General features: G+C 34.1%; 2 protein-coding genes and 1 long non-coding RNA gene across 3 annotated transcripts; 1 reads left to right on the top strand and 2 right to left on the bottom strand.

The window, feature by feature from the left end:
* Positions 1-207: 207 nt before the first annotated feature.
* LOC115878908 lies at positions 208-2,141 on the bottom strand. Its single transcript, XM_030895518.1, has 3 exons — positions 964-2,141; positions 818-898; positions 208-718 (listed from the first exon to the last, which is right to left on the bottom strand). Exons 1-3 carry the CDS (start codon positions 2,139-2,141, stop codon positions 208-210), a joined length of 1,770 nt encoding a protein of 589 aa, XP_030751378.1.
* An 11,884-nt stretch (positions 2,142-14,025) lies between these two features.
* LOC115878866 lies at positions 14,026-14,814 on the top strand (the record flags this gene model as incomplete). Its single annotated transcript, XM_030895487.1, has 1 exon — positions 14,026-14,814. A coding segment is annotated over one exon (546 nt), but the record flags the coding sequence as incomplete, so codon positions are not given.
* A 3,990-nt stretch (positions 14,815-18,804) lies between these two features.
* LOC115878876 lies at positions 18,805-20,637 on the bottom strand. The gene is made up of 2 exons (XR_004049631.1): positions 20,104-20,637; positions 18,805-19,000 (listed from the first exon to the last, which is right to left on the bottom strand). It is a non-coding gene; the product is annotated as an uncharacterized LOC115878876 (long non-coding RNA).
* Between the last annotated feature and the right edge of the window lie 6,809 nt (positions 20,638-27,446).

The following is a 27,446-nucleotide window of genomic DNA, read 5'->3' as shown; positions in this document are numbered from 1 at the left end:
AGATGGAGCAGCAAATCCAAACTTCGCGATGTTTTGAGTCATAATAAAAGCTGCCACACATATTACACTGAACATTGTCGGTCTTTTCAGTTTTATCCAAACCATCGTCCTTACATTTAACTTTTTCTTTTCTTTTTTTTTACCAAGATGGGGGTATTTTCTTTTTTTTTGCCGCCAAATACATTTCTCTTTACAGGTGCGACTACTTTAACAGGGATGGACTTTATTTTTCTCTTTTAGTTCAAGATAATATGGACTGCTAGTGATCACGGCAGTTTTCCCTCTAGTGCGCCGAGGTTTGTGTTCAGTAATATTTTGACTGCATTGTGGAACGGGTATTATTTCCTGTGGACTGCAAAAACTACCAGACTCCTTATGGGATGTAATAATCTCTTTCACTGGACTTTCAGGAACTTCAAATCCAACGTCATTCTCGGGTGTTTCTTCTCCTATTTCAGAACTAACAAATTCTGTGCATAACATGTTTTTGCTGAAATCAGCGACGGGTTTTGGTACATCTTTACTGTAATCAGCTATTGGCCCTGCAAACATATCCTTACTGCAACCAGCGATCGGTTCTGCAGTTATATTTTTGCTGCAGCTTGAGTTCTGTTTTTCAGAAGTAACGGACTTGGTGGCAATTAAATTTTTGAGTGCCATCAACGGAACATCGTCTTCGTCAGATGAGGAATTAATATCAATATGTTCCTTTATAGATCTGAAATAAAAAAAAAGTGAAGGATATATAAAGTGAGAGAAAAAAATAAGGTATAATTTTAAGTTTGAGTTATAAATTAGGTAGGTGAAAAAAACCTACTCATTAGGGTAAGATGCATTTGTATTATTTACTGTTGTATTAGCTTTTTCAGTGTTTGCTGGAGGATTCGTTGGCTCAGGTCTGAAAAATATTCAAATTTGTATTAAAATAATGTTTTATAGACATTATTCTGTGATTTAAGTTACCTGTTAGTAGTTTCACTAGCTACAAATGCCTCTTCAGGGAATATGCTGGGATTAAATGGCCATATCCCAGTGTTCTCAAAACCACTTACGGCATTCTTAAGTGTTGCCGCCCTCATGTATGCTTTTCCGAATAATAGCCCAATTTGCCTGATGCTTATTTGTCTGCCTGGATGATTTCTGAGCCATAGCTCACACTCTTGGGAGTAAAAGGTACTCAGGGGGAACATAAAAGATACGTCCAAGGGTTGGAGTCGATGAGACGTATGGGGGGGAATACATAAGATGTCCACATGATTTTTTCGAGCTGTTTCAATCAAACGAATATTTTTTGTATGGCTTGCATGCCCATCTAGAATAAGTAGAGCTCGATTCGTTGCTGTAGGTTGAACGTGCTTAAGAAAATGTTCGAACCATGTGGGACAAAATATATCCGAATTCATCCAGCCTGAAGGATGACACACAAGGTGGGTGTCGGGTGGGGTTCCCTCTAATAGATCCAAGTTTTCTCGAGCTCTGGGAAATATTAAGAGAGGAGGTATGTATCGTCCAGCGGCATTAAAGCAAATGACTGAGGTAGTCGTTGTTCCTCTTTCAGCTGAGGAAAGAGTGCCTACTTGCTTCTTTCCTTTTGAGGCAATAATCTTTGATGGCTTATTTGGAACTGTAGATATACCTGTTTCATCTACATTATATATCTGACTTGCAGTATAATTATGTTTTTTAAATAAGTCATCTAATATCTTAAAAAATTTACCGACAGACACTGCATTAAATCCAGTAGCCCTTGCTAACGAAGTTTTCTCCGGTTGACGAAGCGCAAGCTCTGGGTGCCTTTGCAAGAAAGATAGCACCCAATCTTTCCCAGCCAGTCCTTTGTCATCATTAAAACAGTGAGTAATATTATTACGAGAGGCAAACTCGTATGCCAAAAATCTCAGATCTTTGATCCTTAATCCAAAATATCTACTTTCCATAAATAGGCAGTGGCTTACGAGTTCTTGCTCCTGCTCGGAAGCAAAACATCTTCGAAATCTGCCCAATCCCTTGGTAGAAGCCTCTTGACTGTCGCCAGCTTTTTTGGCTCGCCGAAATAATGTTGTTTGTGGTACGTTGTAGACAGCTGCCGCTGACTCATAACTTAACCGGTTTGTTCTTACTGCCGTAACTGCATCTGTCATATCCTCTTCGTCCCATGATTGATATTTTGATTTTTTAACATAGTTTCTCACCATCTATAAAAAAATTGAAAACAGCATAGCATTTTACAGTGGGGCAAATTGGAATGCAATACATTTTTACCTTATATTATTATATTTTACTTTTAAAAAATATTTTTTACAAATAAATCATTTTTAATATAATAAAAATATGATTTTATAGTCAAAAAATCACACCGCTTGAAAAAATGCTAAAATTTTTGGTGGGGCAAAGTGGAGTGGCACTAATTCCACTTTGCCCCATTCGAAAATTTAGTAAAAAAACATTTATTTAAGAAAAAACTGCTTGCTTTTAAGAATCTTTTTTTCCCTGTAGTTAAACATAATGTCTTACCTTGACGAATAACCAAAAGTTGCACACAAAGCATCACAGAGCACGTGGCTATCACAAAATATATTCTGCGTAAATTAAACGATTAACGGGCGCTTTCATAAATGTCGCGATGCAGACTGATCGCCTGTTCCGACCACATTCTCGGTTTGAGGCGTCATATGACCTTCACGTTTCGGGCGGTTAATAATTTTTGCTGCTTGGCGGTATATCTAATTCCAATTTGCCCCGCATTCCACTTTGCCCCACTCTCCCCTACACTTTTTTAAAGAAAAATTTGCAGACTGGAACTTCCACGCCATGCTCGCCAACCAAGTAATAAAGCCGTGTACAACCCCGTCTGCTAGCTTGGTTATGACAAATCTTAAGACACATTTCAAATCAATCCACATAAATGTGCAGTCTGTAAATTGAAATTTTGCAACCTATAAAAAGAGTCAAATAATTTTCTTCTATGTTCAAGTGGCGCAAGTTTATAACAATCTCGGATGCATACAAAATTAGATATATCAATATTTTTGCCAGGAACAGTTTTTCCAGTCACACTTACATATTCTTTTCCACTATGCTTCCTGCTCAGTTTTCGTACATTCCGTTGCCACTTGCTTTCATCTTTTATCCTATTTCTTTTGCCCCGTTTTCTTTTTTTTCCGACTTCAACAATACCCGTATTTTGATTCTGTTCGCCTTGATTGTCGTCACTTGCAGAACTTGCTCCTAAAAATAATTATATTTTTAAATATATAAACAATAACATTTTTATGATTAACAGTGATATTGGCATATTGTTTAATTTGTATGCATTAACAGTTAGTGTACAGGGTGGGTCAAATTCGACGGTTTTAAATGGAAACACCCTTTTCTATAGGAGATAGACGAAAACTAATATCGGTGTCTGGAGCTCAATTTTCATCAAAAACATGATGGTGAAAACCGCACATCAATATCTGTTACCGTTTCGGAGTTACGGGGTGTTTTTCAAAAATGTGCATTTTTAATAAATCGCTGTAACTTTTTTTGCTATGGAAAATTTTGTATTTCTATGAAAACATTTCCAAAGCACCTTTTTACGTAGAATTTAATGGTTTAAGTATAATTTTTTTAAAATTAATAATTTAAGAGTTATCAACAGAAAAATTGATTTTTTATTTGGGACACCCTCTATATTTTTAATTAACTGAAAAGAATTTAAAATTACTTTTCCAAAAATATAGCACACTTGATATTTTATTATAATCCCCTTCGAAATACAGAATTTTTAAAAGTTCGCAACTTTTAACTAGTAGGCTTTGGACCCCTTCTTGATGATATGCTCTTAATGGAACTCGAAAACATATTTTCCAGCAAGACGACGCACCGCCTCTGAACGCTGAATTTATCAGCAAATTTTTGCAGCCAATTTCAAGAATAATTGAATAGCTAACAAGATCCTAGCCGTTGGCCGTCGAGCCGTCAAATTTTCTGTTGATAATTCTTAAATTATTAATTTAAAAAAATATATACTTAAACCATTAAATTCTACGTAAAAAGGTGCTTTGGAAATGTTTTCATAAAAATACAAAATTTTCCACAGCAAAAAAGTTACAGCAACTTGTTAAAAATGCATATTTTTAAAAAACACCCCGTAACTCCGAAACGGTAACAGATATCGATATGCGGTTTTCACCATCATGTTTTTGACAAAAATCGAGCTCCAGACACCGATATTAGTTTTTGTCTATCTCCTATAGAAAAGGGTGTTTCCATTTAAAAGCGTCGAATTTGACCCACCCTGTACACACTGTATTAAAATTATATTATTCCAGGCCTAGTGAAGATAGTCACAACCATTTCAGATAAATTTTATTCTTGTATTATGATGGCAATAATAATAATGACTCACCTTTACTATCAGGAACATAACTCAGAATCAGCAAAAGTATCTTCTTTATCACTGGTATCACTGGAGTTTTCACTGTATTGGTAACTGGGCCCTAAAAATATGAAAGCAAATTATCCATACTTGACATAAACGTCAACAAAACAAAGTAAATAGGTTATGGATAGGTCACGTTTGCAGTGCCGCAAACAAAATAATGTGAATGATTTCTATCGATAAGCCAGTGTTGCAGTAGTTAACGTCAAATTTTCTAACGTGCAAAAATGACTGCTATGGCGCCATCTAGTACTAGGACGTAAAAATCGACTTGGGCCAGTATTGCACGTATAAATTATATATGTTTTTGTACTTCGAATGTGAATGGATTATCTGGATTCATTATTTTATAAAAATATGAATTATCGATGTCAGTTCTGCAATTACTTTTCCTGATTGTTGCTTCATCAATGGCCAAATTTTCAATAACCCAAGGATTGGATCCCCCGTCTGCAAGAAATCTAACACCAGGACTAATTTTTCTTTCTTCAATGCTCTTTTATGTTCCATAGCCTTCTTATATTATTTGTTCCAATTGAGATTCTAGCTATTGCACCCATTGTATTTATTATATATGTTCTCATGAGATTTAAAGTTTTTGATGCGTTTGAATTGAAATCGTCTTGTGCATTGAGCCCCTCTGGTTTTAGTGATGAAGTTTCTACACCACAGTGACCAATAAAGGATTTATCTTGATACCAACTTGTAAATTCACCATAACCTGGAGGAAAAAGAATGCTCTTTTCCAGACTTGCATTTATCCCGAACAACCTGTAAACACTATACATTGTGCGTATAAGGGACTCTAGATTTTTTGTGCTGTCAGATGTGAATATTGTCATGGAATCGTCACTCGATCTTAGGCAACGGATATTGCTATTGTTTATTCTCAATTCTGAAGGTGGTATTAGTCCTGTGGTAGTTGATCCAGCATTCAACATCCCCATTAGAAATCCTGGAGAAGCAGAGATGTAATCGTCTTGATCCAATAAATGTTTTATTTTGTTAAACCAAATTTGATTTACTTTACTTAACTCTTCTCCTTTTACATCACACCACTTCTTCCTTGAATAATTTGATCCATTGTGTATTAGGAAACCCATTCCTAAATGTATTCTCTTCATCACTTGGTGGAGTCAGGTTCATCTTTTCTCTTGTCTCTTTGGAAAACCATGTTTTGGCAACTAAAGCGAATAGTATTGGGTTCATACACTCATTCCACTTGTGTGTTAGGCCACTTTTGCAGTAAACGCCTCAAATATACACATTATTCTGCTAAAGAATCGCAGTGAAGCTTAAAACCGATATGTATAAAAATAGGCTCCTTTGGTGCTGGATTCGGTCAGAAAATTATTTAAACTTCTTCCCTTTTTGAATTTGAATTGGTATGCTTAAAAAATATAAATGAGGAAAAAAACCGTCTCTATAGAAAATTCTTACCATTATAAGTGGAAGTCGGTTTATTACTTAGCATGTGTGTGGGTTTTTCTGAGTGAAATTTGAATTTAATTTCTGATTTTGTTTTTTTTTTCGGTTAGCTCGGCCGCCTTCTCGGTCTGCTGCGTTTTTTATCCAATTTTTTATTGCCTGGTCAATTTCCGAATTAGTTGCATTCTAGCTGTACCTGTAAATGAAATAATTAATTTTATATTGATTGCGCAATAAGCGAAACATTATGTGGCATGTTCAAGAAGAATGGAAATTATTATACTTTAATATATTAAGTTTAAGATTCATAATTTAAATTCCCTATTCTTACCATAAATTAATTTAAGAACGTAGGGCAGCTTCTGAAAACTACCCCTGTTATTGGCTATCCAGTTTACTTTGATAGCTAATTAGTGGTTTAACAAGGTCCCCAATATTCTCCTGGTACACTCTTGGTAGTCTTTAGCACCCAAAAGACTTAGTAAGGTTAACTAAAATTTAAAAAAAAAATAGCATTAAAAGTAGGTACAATAAACTTGCTGTATAATGGGATTAAAGAATGCAAATGTATATTATTGATCTCACCATTTTATTATAGAACGCATGATCATTTCCCAGTTTAGTTCCAAAATCATAGATTTCATTGTAACTTTTGAAGTTCATCAGTTCGGTATCCAAAGTTTTATGTTATTTGTTACTTTGTCATTGTTGCTTCTTATGGTCAAGTTTTTAAGGTCCGTTTTAATAATGGTAATATCTCGGAAGATACGCTCCAAAATATCTGAAAAAAAAACAAATTAAGGCCATCTGTAAGAAATAATTTGATACTTTTAAGTATATTGTGTTTTTATACTTTTTGCCAATGCCAAGAAGGAATTTTAACAAATATATACGTATATATGTATGTAACCCACAGACTTAAAATAAAATATATAATACTCTATTTACATCTAAACGCGATCAAACAATCTTTTTTGTACACATGTTTACTTCTGGGTACAGTCGACCGAGCCTTCCTCATCCAGCCTATGTTGTCACGTCTTTAATATTATCAATATTTTTTTCTTGTTATACACATATATTGAGATATTAATACTACATTTTACTAAAGTAGGTTTTAATATTCCATAGATGTATTAAATAGTCCTTATACTACTAAATTATAAGTCGGATACTGTTTAAACAGGATAAGTTCTTTACAATATGACAACACCGATTAGAGGCGAGGGAGCCTATTCATTCATTTATTACCTTGTACTACGCGTCGCACGTGTGCGGTAAAGCTTTGTTGCCGCTATATCCCCGGCTGTATTAACGCATTTTCTTAGCTTGTAGTCTTTAATTGTTTATTTTATTGACTTTTTCTGTTCAAGAACTATAAAATATGGTTCGTCAGTGCCAAATTTGCAAGAAATTTGACTTAAATAATCCATTTAAGTCTTGAAACAACTTTCGACCGGTAGGCAACTCTCAATATACCCATTAGGAGTAAGTGGCGTTGTTGTAGAAAGGCGCTTATTTAGATAATATTTTAGTAAAATGTAAAATCTGAATTTTTTCTCTTACATTACATTATTTACTTACTTACATTGTAACAAAATCATAATTATAACCCTGTTAATAATTAATAATGCTTTTATTAAAAATATATTCCGGTTTATTCTAAAATTATCTTGAGAATCTAAAATAACATACAAGAATTTTAAAATGATATTACATTATGAAGCAATATTTTTTAATATACCGGGTCGTCTCAAAAGTGGCTCGCCCCTATAACTTTTTTATTTTTTCAGATAAAAAAAACAGATTTGTATGTTAGTAGGTATATGACATAAATTAGGATTTATTGACGTATTCAATTGTTTTTGGTCTCTTCCTGTTTCACCGAAATGATTACATCTTTTGATTTTTAAAGGTACCCTCGGTATATTGCTACTTTATTCGATAAAAAATGACACTCTGAATAGAATGACATATCATATGTCAACTTTTGACATTGTCGCTTAAAAACAAATCGTATTTTAAATTTCAATCCAGGGTGCAATGGTGTTGTTAAAAACACTAACTTTTAATCAAGGAGCCTTGGAAAAATAGTTTTGATCGTCTAATGGGTTTCGTGTCTTGTCTAGGCCGGTTAAAAGATGTACAAATCGTATTTTTAATCGTACATATGTCCATGTTTTCAAATGGAACACGGGTGACTCATTAGCATATTTGGAAAAAGTATTTTTTTATGAATATATTGATACCACACACTTGGTATTTCGAGTCAAATTGTCGTTATGAACCGCGTGTTACAATTACAATTAAACCATATGCGAAAATGTCAAAAGTTGACATATGATATGTCATTCTATTCAGAGTGTCATTTTCTATCGAATAAAGTAGAAATATACCGCGGGTGCCGTTTAAAAATTAAAAGTTATAGTCATTTCCGGTGAAACAAGAAGTGACCAAAAACATTGAAACGTCAATCAATCCTAATTTATGTCATATACTAACATACTAAATCTTGTTTTTTTATTTGAAAATATAAAAAAATTATGGGAATGAGCCACTTTTGGGACGCACCCGGTATAATAAAGACAGTACCGAGTTAAATAAATGTAGTTTTCATTTTATCCACTTCCTATCACCTTCCTTGCTTTAATGGAACAGATTTATGTTTTCTCTAATTTACATAATAAGACATCACTTAACCAGAAAAAAAATGACAACAATCATATTTTTTTCTCTCCATGTCGCCGATTCTATTATATCTGTGGAATAGATCCTGTTTTGATTAATATTAGGGGTTGTAAATGGTTGACTAAAATTAATAATTTATTATTATTAATTTCAAAAATTACGTAATTTCGATTACGTAATTATAAAATTTCTTCTATAACGTGTATTTTATTATTTTTATCCTTTTTGGACTCTAAGACGTTTTTTCTAAATTTTTATTTAAACAACCTGTCCTAAATCTTAATAAAATATAAAAAAGTTTAAATACGATATATTTTTAATTTAATTATAGCTTCATTAAAATAAAAAAAATACCCGGCTATGATACGGAGAGTTCAGGTGTACTTGAGAAACGAAAGACAGTGTTGTGTTTCTCGGCAGTGTCGTCAGGGAACGACCATTACGACAGAGACAACCTATCTATCGCTCGTGTCGCACTCGTTATAACCTAAAACAATAACACAACAATAACAAGACATTGTCTGACCGCATGTTCCATCTATTTATGAATGAGATGCTCAGTCTATATTTTATTTTAAGTCTATGATGTAACCTGTCAGGGATGTTAATAACAAGCTTTTTTGAAACACTTGTTTAATCCTACTTATTACTTTTATTTTTTTCGCAACAACAACGTGTGAATGACCCTTCCTTTCTCGAACTAGCCTGTGCATACAGGGTGTACAATGTACAACTTCGGCAACATTTTGGCGTATGTTCGTAGATTACTGTTGACACAATTATTGTGTCTTTCTTTTAAGACACAATAATTACACATATTTGGAAAACATAGAGATAAAATTATTAATGATAATGAATATTTATTGAAATTGATCATCAACGTTTTACTCACACTGAGTACTGCAAAAATTACGGTTTATACAGGGTGAGTCCTAAATAAGTGCAAATATTTTTAGAAGCAGTATATTTCGACCCCAAAAACACGATTATGAGAGCTTCTTTAAAAAAAATTGGAATTAATAATAATTTGGAATTTTTTGACTTCTTTTTTTAATTTTTATTTATAAAACATAATTTCTTGATAATATGGAAACATAGGTATTAGATTAAATTTACAAGAAAGACAATCCAGAAAAGATTCAGCGCTTCTCATAATTTTAGCAAAAAATATTTTTTTTTGGAAAGTTTCATAATAAAATAACTCCGTTATTTTGGACTTATTTAAAAAACGATAAAGAGAAAATATGTTTCTTTTATCGAGATCTACCACCCCTTAAAATACTTGCACTTATTTCTGGGACACCCTGTATAGGTTGAAAAATAGACTTGGGTTATTCTATTTACATGTGTGCCTATAGAACCGCCTATCAGTATCTGTATACAGGGTGAGTCATAAATAAATGCAAATATTTTCAGGGCTGGTAGATCTCGATAAAAGAAACATATTTTCTCTTTACCGTTTTTCAAATAAGTCCAAAATTACGAGAGTTATTTTACTTTGAAAATTTTCACACAAAATTATTTTTTGCTTACATTTTGAGAACCACTGAATCTTTTCTGGGTTTACTTTATTGTAAAATTAATCTACTACCTATGTTGCCATATTATCAAGAAATTATGTTTTATAAATAAAAATTAAAAAAAAATGGTCAAGTGCGAGTCGGACTCGCGCACGAAGGGTTCCGTACCATTCATTATCTATACATTAGACACTATATTATTATAAACTTTTTTTCCGATTTAGCTGAAATTTTGAATGCGCGTATAAGTAATTTAAAAAAAATGAAGAAACACATTACTAAAAATTGTATTAATCAATAATAAATACGTAAAAAGTAAAAATAAATATGTAAAAATATGTAAAAATTAAAAAAAATACGATTAAAAAAAAGTCCCTTTGACTAGGATTCGAACCTGCCTTACTACGGCTCCAACGTCATAGCAGCGTAAAGTCCTAACGCTTTAACCACGCGGCCACCGAGGACTTGAAAGATTCTATGTAAAATTCTTACTTAAAAGAGAATGTTTAGTGAAAGTACTTTTTTTATTTATAAACATTTATTTAATTCTGTTTTTAGTATTTGTTCTCATAGAGGCAACATAGATGTAGAATGTAGAATGTTTAGGAGGGGAGTTAATCACCGCGACCTTATAGATCTATTGTGTGTTCCCCTTTCTTGAGTTATAACGAGTTATAACTCATCATACAGTCTCAGGGCTTTAAGAAAAGCCAGTATCTGAGACGGCTCCACAGAGGCCAGCTCTCTATCCTCGACATCAGACGTGCCAAGGTTCATGGCACGAATGGTCGTCGTCTCGGCGCACTCAGTGATAAGGTGTTCTGGTGTTTCTCCATTTTCCCCACAAAATCTGCATTCGCCGTTGTTTCTCAGTTTCAGCCTACTGAGGTGTTCGTTGAGGAGACAGTGTCCTGTTAGAAACCCCGTGACAATCCGAAGATTGTTTTTACTTAAATTAAAGAAAACCTTTGATTTTTCTCGGTCATAAGTTCTAAGGAACTTTTTCGAGTGTCTTAGACCGTTGGAGGACACCCATTCCAAGTTACGGATGGAGTCTTCCAGATTCTTCAGTTCCGCTTTCAGTTGGTTCCCGTTTGGAAAACAGAACGGTTCTGGTCCAGTTAGTGGAGCGTTCGCTCCTTCTCTAGCTAGATCATTTGCTTTTTCATTGCCTTCTATCCCTTGGTGAGCAGGCACCCAGAGTAGGAGGACTTTATTTTCTTTGCCTAATTTGTTGAGCTTCTCCAGGCATTCTTTGACCAACTTCGAATTGATGGTTATTGAGTTGATCGCGTTAAGTGCTGCTTGACTATCGGATAGGATGGCAATTTCCTGTTTTCGATAGTTCCTATCTAAGATAAATTGTACGCATCTTTCGATAGCGCAAATTTCTGCCTGAAGGATACTGGGGTAGGTGCCCATTGGTTCGGAGTATTCAGTTTTCGGCCCAAATACTCCCATCCCTGTCCCTGCTTTGGTTTTGGAAGCATCCGTATACCACATGATGGTATGCTCTTTTATATGCTGAGTAAGCGTCTCTTTCTTCCAATCCTTTTTATTACTCAATACTACAGTGAGGTGTTTCTCAAAGTTGTAAATTCTTGGTATGCCATCCACTGGGAGTTGGAGCAGTGGAATTTTCTTTTTGAGGGTGTTCCAAGCCCCTGACCTGAAAATTCTCCCAGTACTGTTTCCGTCAGTAACCATTCTAATCATTGTCGCATTGGCATAACTACCGACGACAATGTGCAGTGGTGTTAGGTCTAGAATGACCTCCATTGCTGCTGTTGAACATGTTCTCATGGCACCTGTGATGCAGATACATGCCAGTCTCTGTACTTTGCACAGGTTAGGCAACATAGATACATTATCTGTGAAAATTTCAACTGTCTAGCTATAACGGTTCATAAGATAGAGCTTTGTGACAGACGGACGGACGGATAGCGAAGTCTCAGTAATAGGGTTCCCGTTTTTACCCTTTGGGTACGGAACCTTAAAAAGAAGTCAAAAAATTCAATTTTTTTTAAAAATCTCATAATCGTGTTTCTGGGGTCGAGATATACTGCATTTAAAAAAATTTTGCGCTTATATATGACTCGCCCTGTATAAACCGTAATTTTTGCAGTGCTCAGTATGAGTAAAACGTTGATGGTCAATTTATTCAATAAAGAACTCATTATGATTATTCATTTTATCTCTATGTGCGGGTGCGTCTCAAAAGTGGCTCACCCCCTATAACTTTTTTATTGTTTCAGATAAAACAACGAGATTTGGTATGTTAGTATATGACATAAATTGGGATCGATTGACGTATTCAATTGTTTTCGGTCGCTTCTGGTTTCACCGGAAATGACTACAACTTTTAATTTTTAAATGGCACCCCCGGTATTTTTTTACTTTATTCGATAGAAAATGACACTTTGAATCGAATGACATATCATATGTCAACTTTTGACATAGTCATCCAAAAACAAATTATATTTTAAATTTCGAAATAGTAAATAATAAAAATAAAAAAATAGTGTTGCACAAGACAAGAATTCTTGTCTTGAAAATCAATTTCTTGTCTTGTCTTGAAATTCAAGACAAGAAATTTTGTCTTGCAGGTTTCTTGAATGGCAAAGTCTTGTCTTGCCTTGCAAGACTCTTGAAATTTCTTGTCTTGAAAAATTTTACATTCTAACAAAAAGTTAATAATATTTCTATATTTTATATCATAGAAAGCGTCGTTTATCGTCGTAAATTATGTTCTATTTTGGTTACCCGTTTGTTACTTTTATTTTTTATGGTATTTATTTTATTTTTTTATTATGGAAGATTGGTTGGAAAAATTTGGACACAGGGTGTACGGAAAGGCCATGCTAGAGTGTACTATTTTCGCTATTTGATACTACTTTTTGTTCGCGGAGCAATTTCGTGCATGAAAAGTAGTACCATATAGCGCAAATAGCGTGCTCTATGAACCCACCATTAGTTTCAACTACTGTTAGTTTTTTTTTATAATACCATTATACCAATATAATTTTGTGTATAATACCAATTACCAATATACGGTTTGTTGCCTCGACTTTATTTTATTTCCTTCTCAACTCTAAAACACTGGCTATGACAGAAAAAAATGAACACTGGTCAATATTAATGCCGGGTTTATACAACATTTGCATAAGTCGTAATCTTAATCATCGTCATAATCACAACGCAATTTAATGTGCGTTTATAGAACATTTTCATAATCATAATTTTTATATCAGTGAAGTTGGGTAACATAATTAAAGGCTAAGTTCATGGTAGATGTCAACAGGTTGGTGGTGGATAGTTTAACGTTTATGATTATGACTATGATTGTGATTACGACTATGTAAATGTTGTATAAAACCGGCATAACTTGCACAAAGACCTAATTATCACTTAAAAAAGGGGGGCTATCGCCCCGCTTGCCAAATATATTTTTTTATTTATTTCATACCAAATCTCGTTTTTTAACCAAAAGAATAAAAAAGTTATAGGAGTGAGCCACTTTTGAGACGCACCCGGTATATGCAATTGTGCCTTTGTTTTATTCAACAGTAACCTATGAACATACGCCAAAATGCTGTCAAAGTTTCCCGAATACAGTTCGGACCACCCTGTATAATAAATAAAGTAAAATAATTTGTACTTTGTTATATTAGTCATCAGTATCATCAGGACGTTACTGATAAATATTAGAAAGCTATTTTTATTGCATTGTTTAATTTAATGCATTAATTAGCTAAAGCGATAGAGATATTTGCGATAAACAAATTAATAGCAGTTAATCAATGTACTATTGACATTCGCATACGAAACGTAAACTCATCTCACTATACACGTAGCGCCCGATATCTCTGATGTTTTACAATGTAAATCCCCTTAACTGTAAATCACACAATACTTAAGCGCGTGGATATGTGTATAAATATATTTAGACCGCTTGAATGAAATCGAATTGCAGTAGTATCGTTTGACTGGTGTTTAGTTTCGAAATTTAGTACAATGGTGGTTCCTGTGCCGGCTACAAATTTAAGTAAAACTAAAAAAATCGTGGGCAATAATTTAAATCTGTCATTTTCTACAAACTTGTGTACCATTGTGGTTATCGGAAACAATTGTTCGCTGAAAATTGCGGATAATTTCGGAGTGGTCAAGGTGGTTGGAAACAATTGTGTTATCACAATTGGCAATTGCAGTGGTTCCGTCAAATATGTTGGAAATAATGGAAAAATTACGTTGAATTGTAAAGTTAAAGAAGGTGCCGTTTCGTACAGTGGAAACAACGGTTTTGTGACAACAAAAAATGGATCAAGTGCACAAAACTTGGAACCTTCAACAGAATATTCCAACTACGGAACCTCGTCAGTAATTTTAGGCAATATAATTAGTTGTACTGTGAATAATAACTGGTCAAAATTAGTCGGAAGTTATGGACTCACATTAGTAAAGAAAAATGACACAAAAACAAAATTCAACAATATTACTATAAGTATATAATATATAATAATAATAGTAATGTGTGATTTAAAAAAAGAATTATATATATTTATTATGTAAGTTAAATTGAATATAATACCAGTTCCTATTGTTACCAAACAGTATTATTTTATAAATTATAATAATTAATGAACATGATAAGTTTTTTCAATATAAACTGATACTGGACAACAGTAAACTATTTAAACTTGTGTTCCTAATCTGATAATACAACTTTTAAAAAACTGAATTCGAATTATTTAAGTGTGATATATTTTGTATTTTTAATATTTATTTTGTTTATTATTTGTATTATAAATTAATAAATAATTTTTGTGTTCATATCTAAAAAAATAATTAAAAATATTTACGATTATAATAATAGCATATTATAAGTGAAAATTATAAATGTTTAACTTTAAAAATACATGTATTATATAAACCTGAATACCGTACTTGTGTCTTATTTAATAATATACAGGGTGTTATAAATGTGCAATATCTTTTGGAGAGATTTCTCACGTAAAAATATAAGATTTACTTTTCATATCAACATAGGTCCTATTCTGCTTCGTTTCGTAGCTACAGGGGGTTAAAGCCTTCATTGTTTTCGATTTATTATAATTTTCTTCCGTCAGTGGCGCACATTTCTTTTTACAAAAATAGACCAGTGATTTTTTTATATACACATCTCTATTTGGTGAATATGTCGACACTTTCATAATACTATAAAATATGTAGTACTAAAACTTGGAACTTTCAACAGAATATTCCAACTACGGAACCTCGTCAGTAATTTTAGGCAATATAATTAGTTGTACTGTGAATAATAACTGGGTCAAAATTAGTCGGAAGTTATGGACTCACATTAGTAAAGAAAAATGACACAAAAACAAAATTCAACAATATTACTATAAGTATATAATATATAATAATAATAGTAATGTGTGATTTAAAGAAATAATTATATATATTTATTATGTAAGTTAAATTGAATATAATACCAGTTCCTATTGTTACCAAACAGTATTATTATATAAATTATAATAATTAATGAACATGACAAGTTTTTTCAATATAGACTGATACTGGACAACAGTAAAATATTTAAACTTGTGTTCCTAATCTGGTAATACAACTTTTTTAATAAACTGAATTTGAATTATTTAAGTGTGATATATTTTGTATTTTTAATATTTATTTTGTTTATTATTTGTATTATAAATTAATAAATAATTTTTGTGTTCATATCTAAAAAAATAATTAAAAATATTTACGATTATAATAATAGCATATTATAAGTGAAACTTATAAATTTTTAACTTTTAAAATACATGTATTATATAAACCTGAATACCATACTTGTGTCTTATTTAATAATATACAGGGTGTTATAAATAAATGTGCAATATCTTTTGGAGATATTTCTCACGTAAAAATATAAGATTTACTTTTCATATCAACATAGGTCCTATTCTGCTTCGTTTCGTAGCTACAGGGGGTTAAAGCCTTCATTGTTTTTCGATTTATTATAATTTTCTTCCGTCAGTGGCGCACATTTCTTTTTACAAAAATAGACCAGTGATTTTTTTATACACACATCTCTATTTGGTGAATATGTCGACACTTTCTTAATACTATAAAATATGTAGTACTAAAACTTGGAACTTTCAACAGAATATTCCAACTACGGAACCTCGTCAGTAATTTTAGGCAATATAATTAGTTGTACTGTGAATAATAACTGGTCAAAATTAGTCGGAAGTTATGGACTCACATTAGTAAAGAAAAATGACACAAAAACAAAATTCAACAATATTACTATAAGTATATAATATATAATAATAATAGTAATGTGTGATTTAAAAAAATAATTATATACATTTATTATGTAAGTTAAATTGAATATAATACCAGTTCCTATTGTTACCAAACAGTATTATTATATAAATTATAATAATTAATGATCATTACAAGTTTTTTCAATATAGACTGATACTGGACAACAGTAAAATATTTAAACTTGTGTCCCTAATCTGATAAAACAACTTTTAATAAACTGAATTCGAATTATTTAAGTGTGATATATTTTGTATTTTTAGTATTTATTTTGTTTATTAATTGTATTATAAATTAATAAATAATTTTTGTGTTCATATCTAAAAAAATAATTAGAAATATTTACGATTATAATAATAGCATATTATAAGTGAAAATTATAAATTTTTAACTTTTAAAATACATGTATTATATAAACCTGAATACTGTACTTGTGTCTTATTTAATAATATACAGGGTGTTATAAATGTGCAATATCTTTTGGAGAGATTTCTCACGTAAAAATATAAGATTTACTTTTCATATCAACATAGGTCCTATTCTGCTTTGTTTCGTAGCTACAGGGGGTTAAATCTTTCATTCTTTTTCGATTTATTATAATTTTCTTCCGTCAGTGGCGCACATTTCTTTTTACAAAAATAGACCAGTGATTTTTTTATACACACATCTCTATTTGGTGAATATGTCGACACTTTCTTAATACTATAAAATATGTAGTACTAAAACTTGGAACTTTCAACAGAATATTCCAACTACGGAACCTCGTCTCAGTAATTTTAGGCAATATAATTAGTTGTACTGTGTATAATAACTGGTCAAAATTAGTCGGAAGTTATGGACTCACATTAGTAAAGAAAAATGACACAAAAACAAAATTCAACAATATTACTATAAGCATATAATATATAATAATAACAGTAATGTGTGATTTAAAGAAATAATTATATATATTTATTATGTAAGTTAAATTGAATATAATACCAGTTCCTATTGTTACCAAACAGTATTATTATATAAATTATAATAATTAATGAACATGACAAGTTTTTTCAATATAGACTGATACTGGACAACAGTAAAATATTTAAACTTGTGTCCCTAATCTGATAAAACAACTTTTAATAAACTGAATTCGAATTATTTAAGTGTGATATATTTTGTATTTTTAGTATTTATTTTGTTTATTATTTGTATTATAAATTAATAAATAATTTTTGTGTTCATATCTAATAAAATAATTAAAAATATTTACGATTATAATAATAGCATATTATAAGTGAAAATTATAAATGTTTAACTTTAAAAATACATGTATTATATAAACCTGAATACCGTACTTGTGTCTTATTTAATAATATACAGGGTGTTATAAATGTGCAATATCTTTTGGAGAGATTTCTCAGGCAAAAATATAAGATTTACTTTTCATATCAACATAGGTCCTATTCTGCTTCGTTTCGTAGCTACAGGGGGTTAAAGCCTTCATTATTTTTCGATTTATTATAATTTTCTTCCGTCAGTGGCGCACATTTCTTTTTACAAAAATATGCCAGTGATTTTTTTATACACACATCTCTAGTTGGTGAATATGTCGACACTTTTTTAATACTATAAAATATGTAGTACTATAATACTAACTTTTACCCTCAAAATTTCATTCGAATTGCTAAAAGCACTTGGAAGATAATTATAATAAATCGAAAAATGAAGACTTTAACCTCCTGTAGTTACGAAACAAAGCAGAATTGAACCTATTACAGTTGGGGGGTTGGAACCTTTGGTGTTACGCAGTAAAATAAAACACTAAATCACCACAATACAGCAAAACACTTTTACTTTTACACCCGTCCGGTGTATCTCATCTAGAAAGATATTTTATTGAGAGGTAGGCATTTCCATAGAATATCGGAATAATATACTGTGTGTTCCATTTAAAAGAAAAGGGCAACTTGCTTTTAAAGGTGACCAATGTTCAATATTAATTTTGTCTCGCCCTGTATAACTTTTTGAATCAAGTTTTAATTTGATTTAATGTTACAATATAACATACCAAAGAATATTATGATACCGACTGATATTCTAGTATTTTTGATTTTTAAAATGTGACCATTTTGAGACAAAATATTCTGCACGTTTTTAAATAGTCCGGTCGATCTAGACATTCGAAGGTACATAAATTTAGAACAAGCTGAAAAAGCGTGTAATTGATTGCAACGTAGCTCTTTCTGAGTTGCGTTGCTGACGCTTAAGTTTCTTGTATTGTTGCTTTTAGAAGATCTCGGGCGCCACCTCTAGTTAATAAGTGGTTAGAGGCCCACTAGTGCCGGTTCGGGTAGCTTTTAAACAGTGGAGATGTATGGCAGTGTTGCAGTTCTTTTAGCTCAGAGGTGGGGAAAAATAAATTAAACAATAGTCTGTAGTTATAAAATAAAGAGCAGGTCGTGTTTTCCCAAAACTATTTACAAGTCAAAAGTTTATTTTAGATTCAAAGAAAAATGTCTTTCTTCTTAATCAGGGCGGAAGGCAAGGCGATGTGTAGGTGGCTAGTTGAGACACCTAGCGCTTAAATTGGCTCCGATGCGGAGAGTCTCGTCACCGGGTTGGAGCAAATCTACACAGAAAAGAATATTAATAAATACTAGAGACTGTTAGGGGAAGGACGGCACTCCCAAGTTAATAATAAAAAAAATAATTTATTCTTAAATAAAAAAAAATAAATAATGTTAGCACTTGCTAATAAATCCAAAAAGAAAAAGGAAGACAAAATTTACTTGAGAGTGATAGTGTAAAGAATTGAAAATATTCTATTAAAGGTTTTAATCAAAATATCAAAATAAATACGGGTGTGTCAATAAGAAAATGTGTAATTCCTATTTAATTGAATTAAAAATGTTTCGGAGTTAACAAGAAATTGTTCTAATAATTATTCTATTTATTTTTAAAAGTATGTCGGTGAGAATAAGAAAATACTAAAAAAAAATATTTATTTAAAATTAAAAGTACGGCGGGGCTAAGGTCTAAATAAGGCAACGGAAAGAAATAAAAAAAAATTAAATTACGAAGGAAAGGAAATGCGGAAAACTATAAGAGTTCAGCGAGAATATCTATAGTGAAGGGATCGGTGTATAAGAAACCTGCCGGGATTTATCGCACTCACAAATTTCCCACGTTCCTAATCTTCACTAGAGAATGCCGCTTATTTATTAATAGAACTGATAGAATGATTTACTGCGGGTGGTTTTCGGAAAAAAAAACTAAAGAGTTTATCTGAGTAGTCAATGAGGAACCTGGAGTTCGAAGCAACTTGCCGGGATTTTTCGCACTCACAACTTACTTATTTTACCTAGTCCTCATTAACAACCCAAATCTGTTTTAAGTGATAAAAAAAAATCTAAGAGCTGACCTAATGATTTTTAATTAAATTATCAATAAGGAATTTAGAGTTTGAAGCAAACTACCGGGATTTATCACACTCATAGTTTACTTGCTTTTCCAAGTCTCTATTGATAACTCAAGCGGGTTTGATTTTACAGATTTGCTATTGATATGTAAAATATATATTTTTTTTTTTACTTTTGGAATTTATTCTAAACTATTTAGACCTTGCCACGGTACAGGATTCCTTTCTGAAAAAAAATAAAAAAAAAATTAAAAACCAAATAAACAATGAATTCTCGATACTCAATACTATACCAAACTAATCCTGAAGGTTACCTTGCGGGCGGTTTCGGAGCGACGGTGAATTCAATAAAAACGGAGGACGGGCAGGCTTCCCAACTGCTAGGCGGCGGCGGTGTCTCGGTGCTGGCTTCTGCGGGGCGGACTGCGGCGACTGTGACTGCTGGTGCTGGTGCTGGAGCTGGTGCTAGTACTCTCGGTGGTGGTGGTGTAGGAACTCTTCTCCTCTGGCTAGCGCGTCGCTTCTTATTTTCCCCAGTCCTTCCCTCCAGTTGAAAACCGTCGTGGTGGCGGCGTGCGCCGAGCCGGGTGCGCGTCTCGATACGCCAATCTAGTACTAGCGGTACCAAGCGGGCTGCATCGAGCGCATGGAATGCGTTCAATTATTAATTAGCGCGTTTTAAGCTAATTAATGAGTTCGGTTCGTATGTTAATTCAACAAATAAAATTTTATATAAAAAGTACTATCTTCTCGAAAAAGAATCAAAATTTTCTAATGTATGGAAGAGTAGAAAGATAAATTAACTAAATAAAATTCGTAATCGGCGGAAAAATTGAAAAAGTTAATTAAATATATAAAAAATAGTAACTTCGTTACACACCCCCCTTTCTTTCTTAAAAAAAAAGAAAAATTTATTTATCTTTTTTTTTTTTCTCACTCTTTCAGTAAACTAAAATTAAAAAAAAAACGTATATTATACTCTCAAAAAATCCAAAATCAATTATTTATATTATCAATAATTTCTAGTAGAAAAATTCCCAAAAAAAACTTAAGTGTTTTACTGATAAAAAAAAATTAATAAGGGCGGTTTGTTTTTGGCATGCTGAAAATAAAGATTAAAAAGCGGGTTTTAAATCCTTAACGTGTACCCGGTTTATCTTTTTACCAGATAGGGATTGGATGTCATACGTTACCGGTGAGAGAACTCTAATCACGCGATAAGGTCCAGAATACTTAGGAGCCAATTTAGCGGAAAATCCTTTTATTGCCGAAGATAGGTGATGTTCCTTCTTCATAACGTGGTCACCTATTTTGCATTTCCAATCGCGTCGACGTAAATTATAGTGATGACTTTGCGTGTTAAACGCTCTAGACAAGTTTAAATGAACTAACTCGTATGTCTCTCTGAGTTGCTGCAATCTCTGAGTGGTAGCGGTTATGTCTTTCATAGTCGGTTCGATAGTTACGGTGTCTGGCGGCGGTTGTTCGGTTCTTCTGAGGGATTTAGGTAGGTCCAGTTCGCGGCCAAAATTTAAAAACGCCGGAGTGAAACCGGTTGACTCACTTTTAGAAGTGTTAAATGCAAACGTTAGGTCTTGCAGATAAACATCCCACTTCTTCTGATCCTTTTCACAAAACTGAGATACCATAGTCTTTATGGTTTTGTTTGCTCGTTCTACAGGGTTTGCTTGCGGGGTGTACGGTGTAGTCAGGTGATGCTGAATGTTATATTCCTTCAGAAGTTCTTTGAACAGATGCCCGGTAAATTGAGTACCATTATCAGAAATGAGTATCTCGGGACATCCAAACTTCATCAATATGTCTTCATAAACAATCTGATTTATACTACGGGCGGTGGCTTTTCGAATAGCGCGGCAGTGAATCCATTTTGTAAAACGGTCTTGAATAACTACAATAAAATTACATCCTTTTGCTGATCTTGGAAGCGGGCCTACCAGGTCGATACTAATACTTTTCCAAGGAGCGTTGATTTTCGGCGGTTGCATTTTTCCTGGTGTTTGTTGTTGAGAGGTTTTAAACTGTTGACATGAGACACATTTTCGTACATACTGCGTAATATCTCTGAACATGCCTGGCCAGTAATATTGAGTAGCAATCCGAGTTATAGTCTTTGCAATTCCTAGATGTCCAGCAGTCGGTTCGTCATGGTTTTCCCTAAGTACAGTCAAACGAGCTGCTTTTGGAACACAGAGTTTCCACGGATCGGTTGACGGGTTCTCCTTCATATCGCTTAGTCAAAGAAATGTCGATATAACCGGTTGTTTTGAATACGATAGTCTGGATACATATCCGGTCTTGATGTGACTTCTGCCATTTTACTTGAATACCACGGACATTGTTTGTCTTCATCTACGGCGAACAGTGTTTCGGCTGAAAATTCTGTGGATTCGGTCGGAATCGGATCTCTGGATAAAGCGTCTGCTACTTTATTCAAAACTCCTTTACGGTATCTTATCTCGAAGTCGTATTGTTGAAGAAACACACTCCACCGTGCTAGTCTTCCACTTGGATTCTTCAAAGAATGTAACCATCGTAGAGATTGATGATCGGTGACTACGGTGAATCGGCTACCTTCAAGATAGGGTCGCATTTTCTCGATTCCCCAGACAATTGCAAGGCATTCCTTTTCTGTGACTGAATAATTCTTCTCTGGAGGCGAGAGTGTCCTGCTAGCGTACGCAATAATATGATCTCCGTCGGTGTGGTGTTGAATGAGGGCGGCACCTAGTCCAGCATCACTTGCGTCTGTTTGTAAGGTAAACGGTTTCTCAAAGTTTGGGCAAGTCAGAACAGGAGCTTTAATGAGATGTTCTTTAAGACAACTGAAAGCTTTCTGTTGCTCTTCATTCCAATGCCAGCGGATGCCTTTCTTTAGAAGCCGGTTCAGTGGTAACGCTATCTGAGAAAATCCTGGCACAAAACGCCTATACCAAGAACATATTCCCAAAAATCGTCTTAAACTCCGGACGTTATTCGGGGCGGGTAGATCTTGTATAGCTGATATCTTGTCCGGATCGGTCTGTATCCCATTGGCGGTTACTAAATGTCCCAGATATCGTAACGATCTTCTTCCAAATTGACATTTTTCTGGATTAACTTTGAGATTGGCTCGTCTCAGGCGGCGGAACACTTCTTGTAAATTATCTAAGTGTTGTTCGAAGGTATCTCCTAAGACTATAATATCGTCTAGGTATGCAAAACAAAATGGTTCTAGTTCTGGTCCTATAATGCGATCCATAAGTCGTTGAAAAGTAGCTGCGGCAGAATGAAGTCCAAAAGGCATAACTTTGAACTGAAACAATCCTTTGGATGGAACGGTGAAAGCTGTGATAGCTCTGCTCTCCGGAGTTAACGGTACTTGCCAATATCCTTGTCTAAGATCTATACTAGAAATGTAACGTGCTCTGCGAAGTTTGTCTAGAATAGCATTTATGTAGGGAAGAGGATAAGCATCCTTCTTGGTCACAGCATTGACCTTTTGGAAGTCTACACAGAATCGATACTTTCCATCCTTCCTTACCATAACTATCGGTGAACTCCAAGGACTATCAGACGGTTCTATTATGTCTTCGGTCAGCATTCTCTCTAGCTCGGTGTTGATAACTTCTTGCATTTTCGGATTCTGCGGGCGGTATCTCTGTTTGATCGGTTCACAATCAATCAGTTTGATTTCGTGTTGAATTAACGGTGTAGTACCCTGTATTAATTCAAACTGTGATAATTCTTCTTTCAAAAATCTCTGAAGACGATTTTCTTGTTCTGCGGTCAGTGTCAAAGTCTCCTCACGGTCAACTGTATCCAGATTGTTAACCAGCTTAGTTTGAGATGGCTTATCCAAAAGCTCTTCATTTAAATATACTTCGTTCCTCTGGAGATCTAGTCTAAATGGATGACGACTCAAAATATCCATTCCTATTATCATGTCATAGGCTAATTGCGGTAAATAATTGAAAATATCTACTAATCTTGACTGTCCAATTTTCAGACTGATACGGTATGCTCTCTGTATAGTTTCTAGAGTACCGTTTGCTAACTTAGCACTCTTAACGGTCGGTTGAACAAGGATTCCTTTGGATTGATCACAAACTGAAAATACTTTCTTTCCAAAATAAGAATTCGTTGCTCCGGTATCAATTAAGGCAATAAAGTCCGTGTTTTGAAATCTAACAGCTATCGTCGGTCCGTGATTTTTATTAGTCTTGTCTAGGTGTGAGGCTTCAGTCACGCACTGGGTGCGCCTCGGTTTGGCCCAGCGCGGTTGGAGTTTTCCGAATTCGTACAATTGCATTCACGTGACATCACCCCTGGCCGTCCGCATCGTGAACAGAATAATTTAGCCGGCCCGGTGCATTGGCTGCGCGTGTGACCGAATTTGCCACACCGCCAGCACTGGGTCTCCGATCTATCCCTCTGAATTGTCTCTTGTTTAGATGTGTTTGCTACAGGTTGGCGGTTACGACTCGGTTCTTGGCCTGGTGATAAGTCTCGACGGTCGTTATTTCGTTTGATCGGCGGTGGAGATGTCGTTGTGCGGGTGTTATTTCGGTTTTGATAAGTTGATGCTTGATTGTTTTGAATTTCTCGGTTCTGAGCGGTCGATTTCTTTTGATATTTATCAGATGAATCTTGGCGATTTCTGTTGGCATCTGCCATTTCTCGATTTTTGTTTATCAGTTCCGGTTGGCTTCGGTTAAATTGATTTATCGGTTCCCGTCGGCTTCGGTTAAGTTCTTCGGTTGTGGGAAAGGTTACTTCTGTCGGTCGTCGATATCTTTGCTCTTGATGTTGTATCGGTTCTTGACGATATCTCTGTTCTTGTTGATATCTCGGTTCTTGATGTTGTATCGGTTCTTGACGATATCTCTGTTCTTGTTGATATCTCGGTTCTTGTCTATATCTCGGTACTTCCTGATATCGACTCTCTGTACTAGTCAATGATCCTCGTAACTCCTTTTCAAGTAGTTCATATTCTTTAGCCATTTTGAAAATGAAAGTACGTCCCAAAAAATCGTTTTGGCGTATGTATTGTCTGTACTCCGGTAATAAATTTCTGTACAACCACTGTAGTTCTTGAGTGGGTCTAATATTTCCATGTCTTCTGATCAGTGTTTGTAGGTCAGTAATGTACTCCGTTACTGATTCGTTCGGTCGTTGTCGTCTTCTGGCAATTTCCGCTTCCAAGTCCTCTTCATAACGGACTGGAAAATAGAATTGATCGGAAATGCGTCGAAAAATCTTCCCAAGTAAAACAGTGAGTCCTGATATTGCGAAACCACAAAGCGGCGTTTCCTCGCAATAGTTCCGGTAAATGTGGTACTAATCTGTCCATGGCTATTCCCTGTGCCGTGCAGATCTCTTCTATTCTTTCTAGAAATGTCACGGGATCACGCCGTCCATCAAAAGTGACATTCCACTTGTAAGCTTTAAGTGGCGGATCAAAGGATGTTTGTCTCGAAGTGACAGGAGGAGGACTTTGGCATTGTTCAAATGCATTCCTGTTTCCTGCCTGACATCCGATCGCTGAAGACGTCATAATGCTTGTTGACAGTGTGGTAGTAACGGTGGTCGTCGTTTGAGTCGGAATCATGGTCAGACTCGGGACGAAGAGGCTTCTCTCCCTTGTTGGAAATACGAAAGATTCTGCGGACGGTTGTGGGCTAGTTTTCCCTTCCCGGATAAACTTCGCCGTTCTCCTTCGCATCTCGTCTACTGTACCATGACTATCCAAGCCAAATCTCTGCATTTGAGCGGCTAACTCGGACTTACTCAGCAGGTATATCCACCCTGTCCTTTTGTCAGTTTCGGCTGGCGGTACTATATCTACTGTCTCCTTTGTCTGGGAGGTAGCCGGTTTGTCCATAGGCTCCTTTGCCTTTCGTTCCCCTTCACTTTTCTCCATCTCTGGCTCTCAAAGAACTGTTTTCTCCACTGCTAATAATTACGTAACCTGTCCCTGTGCTCGAGCGCCAAATTTGGAACAATAGCTCTTTCTGAGTTGCGTTGCTGACGCTAAGTTTCTTGTATTGTTGCTTTTAGAAGATCTCAGGGCGCCACCTCTAGTTAATAAGTGGTTAGAGGCCCACTGAGTGCCAGTTCGGGTAGCTTTTAAACAGTGGAGATGTATGGCAGTGTTGCAGTTCTTTTTAGCTCAGAGGTGGGGAAAAATAAATTAAACAATAGTCTGTAGTTATAAAATAAAGAGCAGGTCGTGTTTTCCCAAAACTATTTACAAGTCAAAAGTTTATTTTAGATTCAAAGAAAAATGTCTTTCTTCTTAATCAGGGCGGAAGGCAAGGCGATGTGTAGGTGGCTAGTTGAGACACCTAGCGCTTAAATTGGCTCCGATGCGGAGAGTCTCGTCACCGGGTTGGAGCAAATCTACACAGAAAAGAATATTAATAAATACTAGAGACTGTTAGGGGAAGGACGGCACTCCCAAGTTAATAATAAAAAAAATAATTTATTCTTAAATAAAAAAAAATAAATAATGTTAGCACTTGCTAATAAATCCAAAAAGAAAAAGGAAGACAAAATTTACTTGAGAGTGATAGTGTAAAGAATTGAAAATATTCTATTAAAGGTTTTAATCAAAATATCAAAATAAATACGGGTGTGTCAATAAGAAAATGTTGTAATAATTATTTAATGAAATTAAAAGTGTTTCGGAGTTAAGAAGAAATTGTTCTAATAATTATTTATTTAAATTGAAGGTATGTCGGGGAGAATAAGAAAATACTAAAAAGAATTATTTATTTAAAATTAAAAAGTACGGCGGGGCTAAGGTCTAAATAAGGCAACGGAAAGAAATAAAAAAAAATAAATTACGAAGGAAAGGAAATGCGGAAAACTATAAGAGTTCAGCGGGAATATCTATAGTGAAGGGATCGGTGTATAAGAAACCTGCCGGGATTTATCGCACTCACAAATTTCCCACGTTCCTAATCTTCACTAGAGATATGCCGCTTATTTATTAATAGAACTGATAGAATGATTTACTGCGGGTGGTTTTCGGAAAAAAAAAAAAAAACTAAAGACAGTTTATCTGAGTAGTCAATGAGGAACCTGGAATTCGAAGCAACTTGCCGGGATTTTTCGCACTCACAACTTACTTATTTTACCTAGTCCTCATTAACAACCCAAACATGTTTTAAGTGATTAAAAAAAAATCTAAGAGCTGTTTTTTTTTTTTTTTTTTTTTTAATACAAATCCCTGAGATGAACATTGAGATCGGAACAGAGTGGGAATGGGTACTTAAGACATTATTATGTAACTTAAACATTTAAAGGGTAATAATAGTATATAAAAAGCAACTAACAATTAAGAGATTATTAATCAAATAAGGGTAACCAAATTACCATGAACAAGAATATAAAGTTTGTGAAACTATATGAGTAATATATTTATATGGTATAAAATTATTGATCGAATTGAATATTATTAATTGCATCAATGTCCGCAACGAATCTTTCATCCCCCTGTTTGGCCGTTACAAGGGCATCAGTGATTTCAGCGTCCTTAACGGCTATATAATCATCGATCAATTCCGTAATTTCATCCTGATGTGCAATCCTTGCCGCCCATCCCATGTAACGGTTTAAGGAGATCTTAGCATCAGCTTTCACGAGTAGCTCTTTG

This window comes from Sitophilus oryzae, unplaced genomic scaffold (assembly GCF_002938485.1).
Source record: "Sitophilus oryzae breed Bouriz unplaced genomic scaffold, Soryzae_2.0 scaffold_1536_pilon_pilon, whole genome shotgun sequence".
Taxonomy (NCBI): domain Eukaryota; kingdom Metazoa; phylum Arthropoda; class Insecta; order Coleoptera; family Curculionidae; genus Sitophilus; species Sitophilus oryzae.
This window is presented reverse-complemented; position numbering and strand designations above follow the sequence as displayed.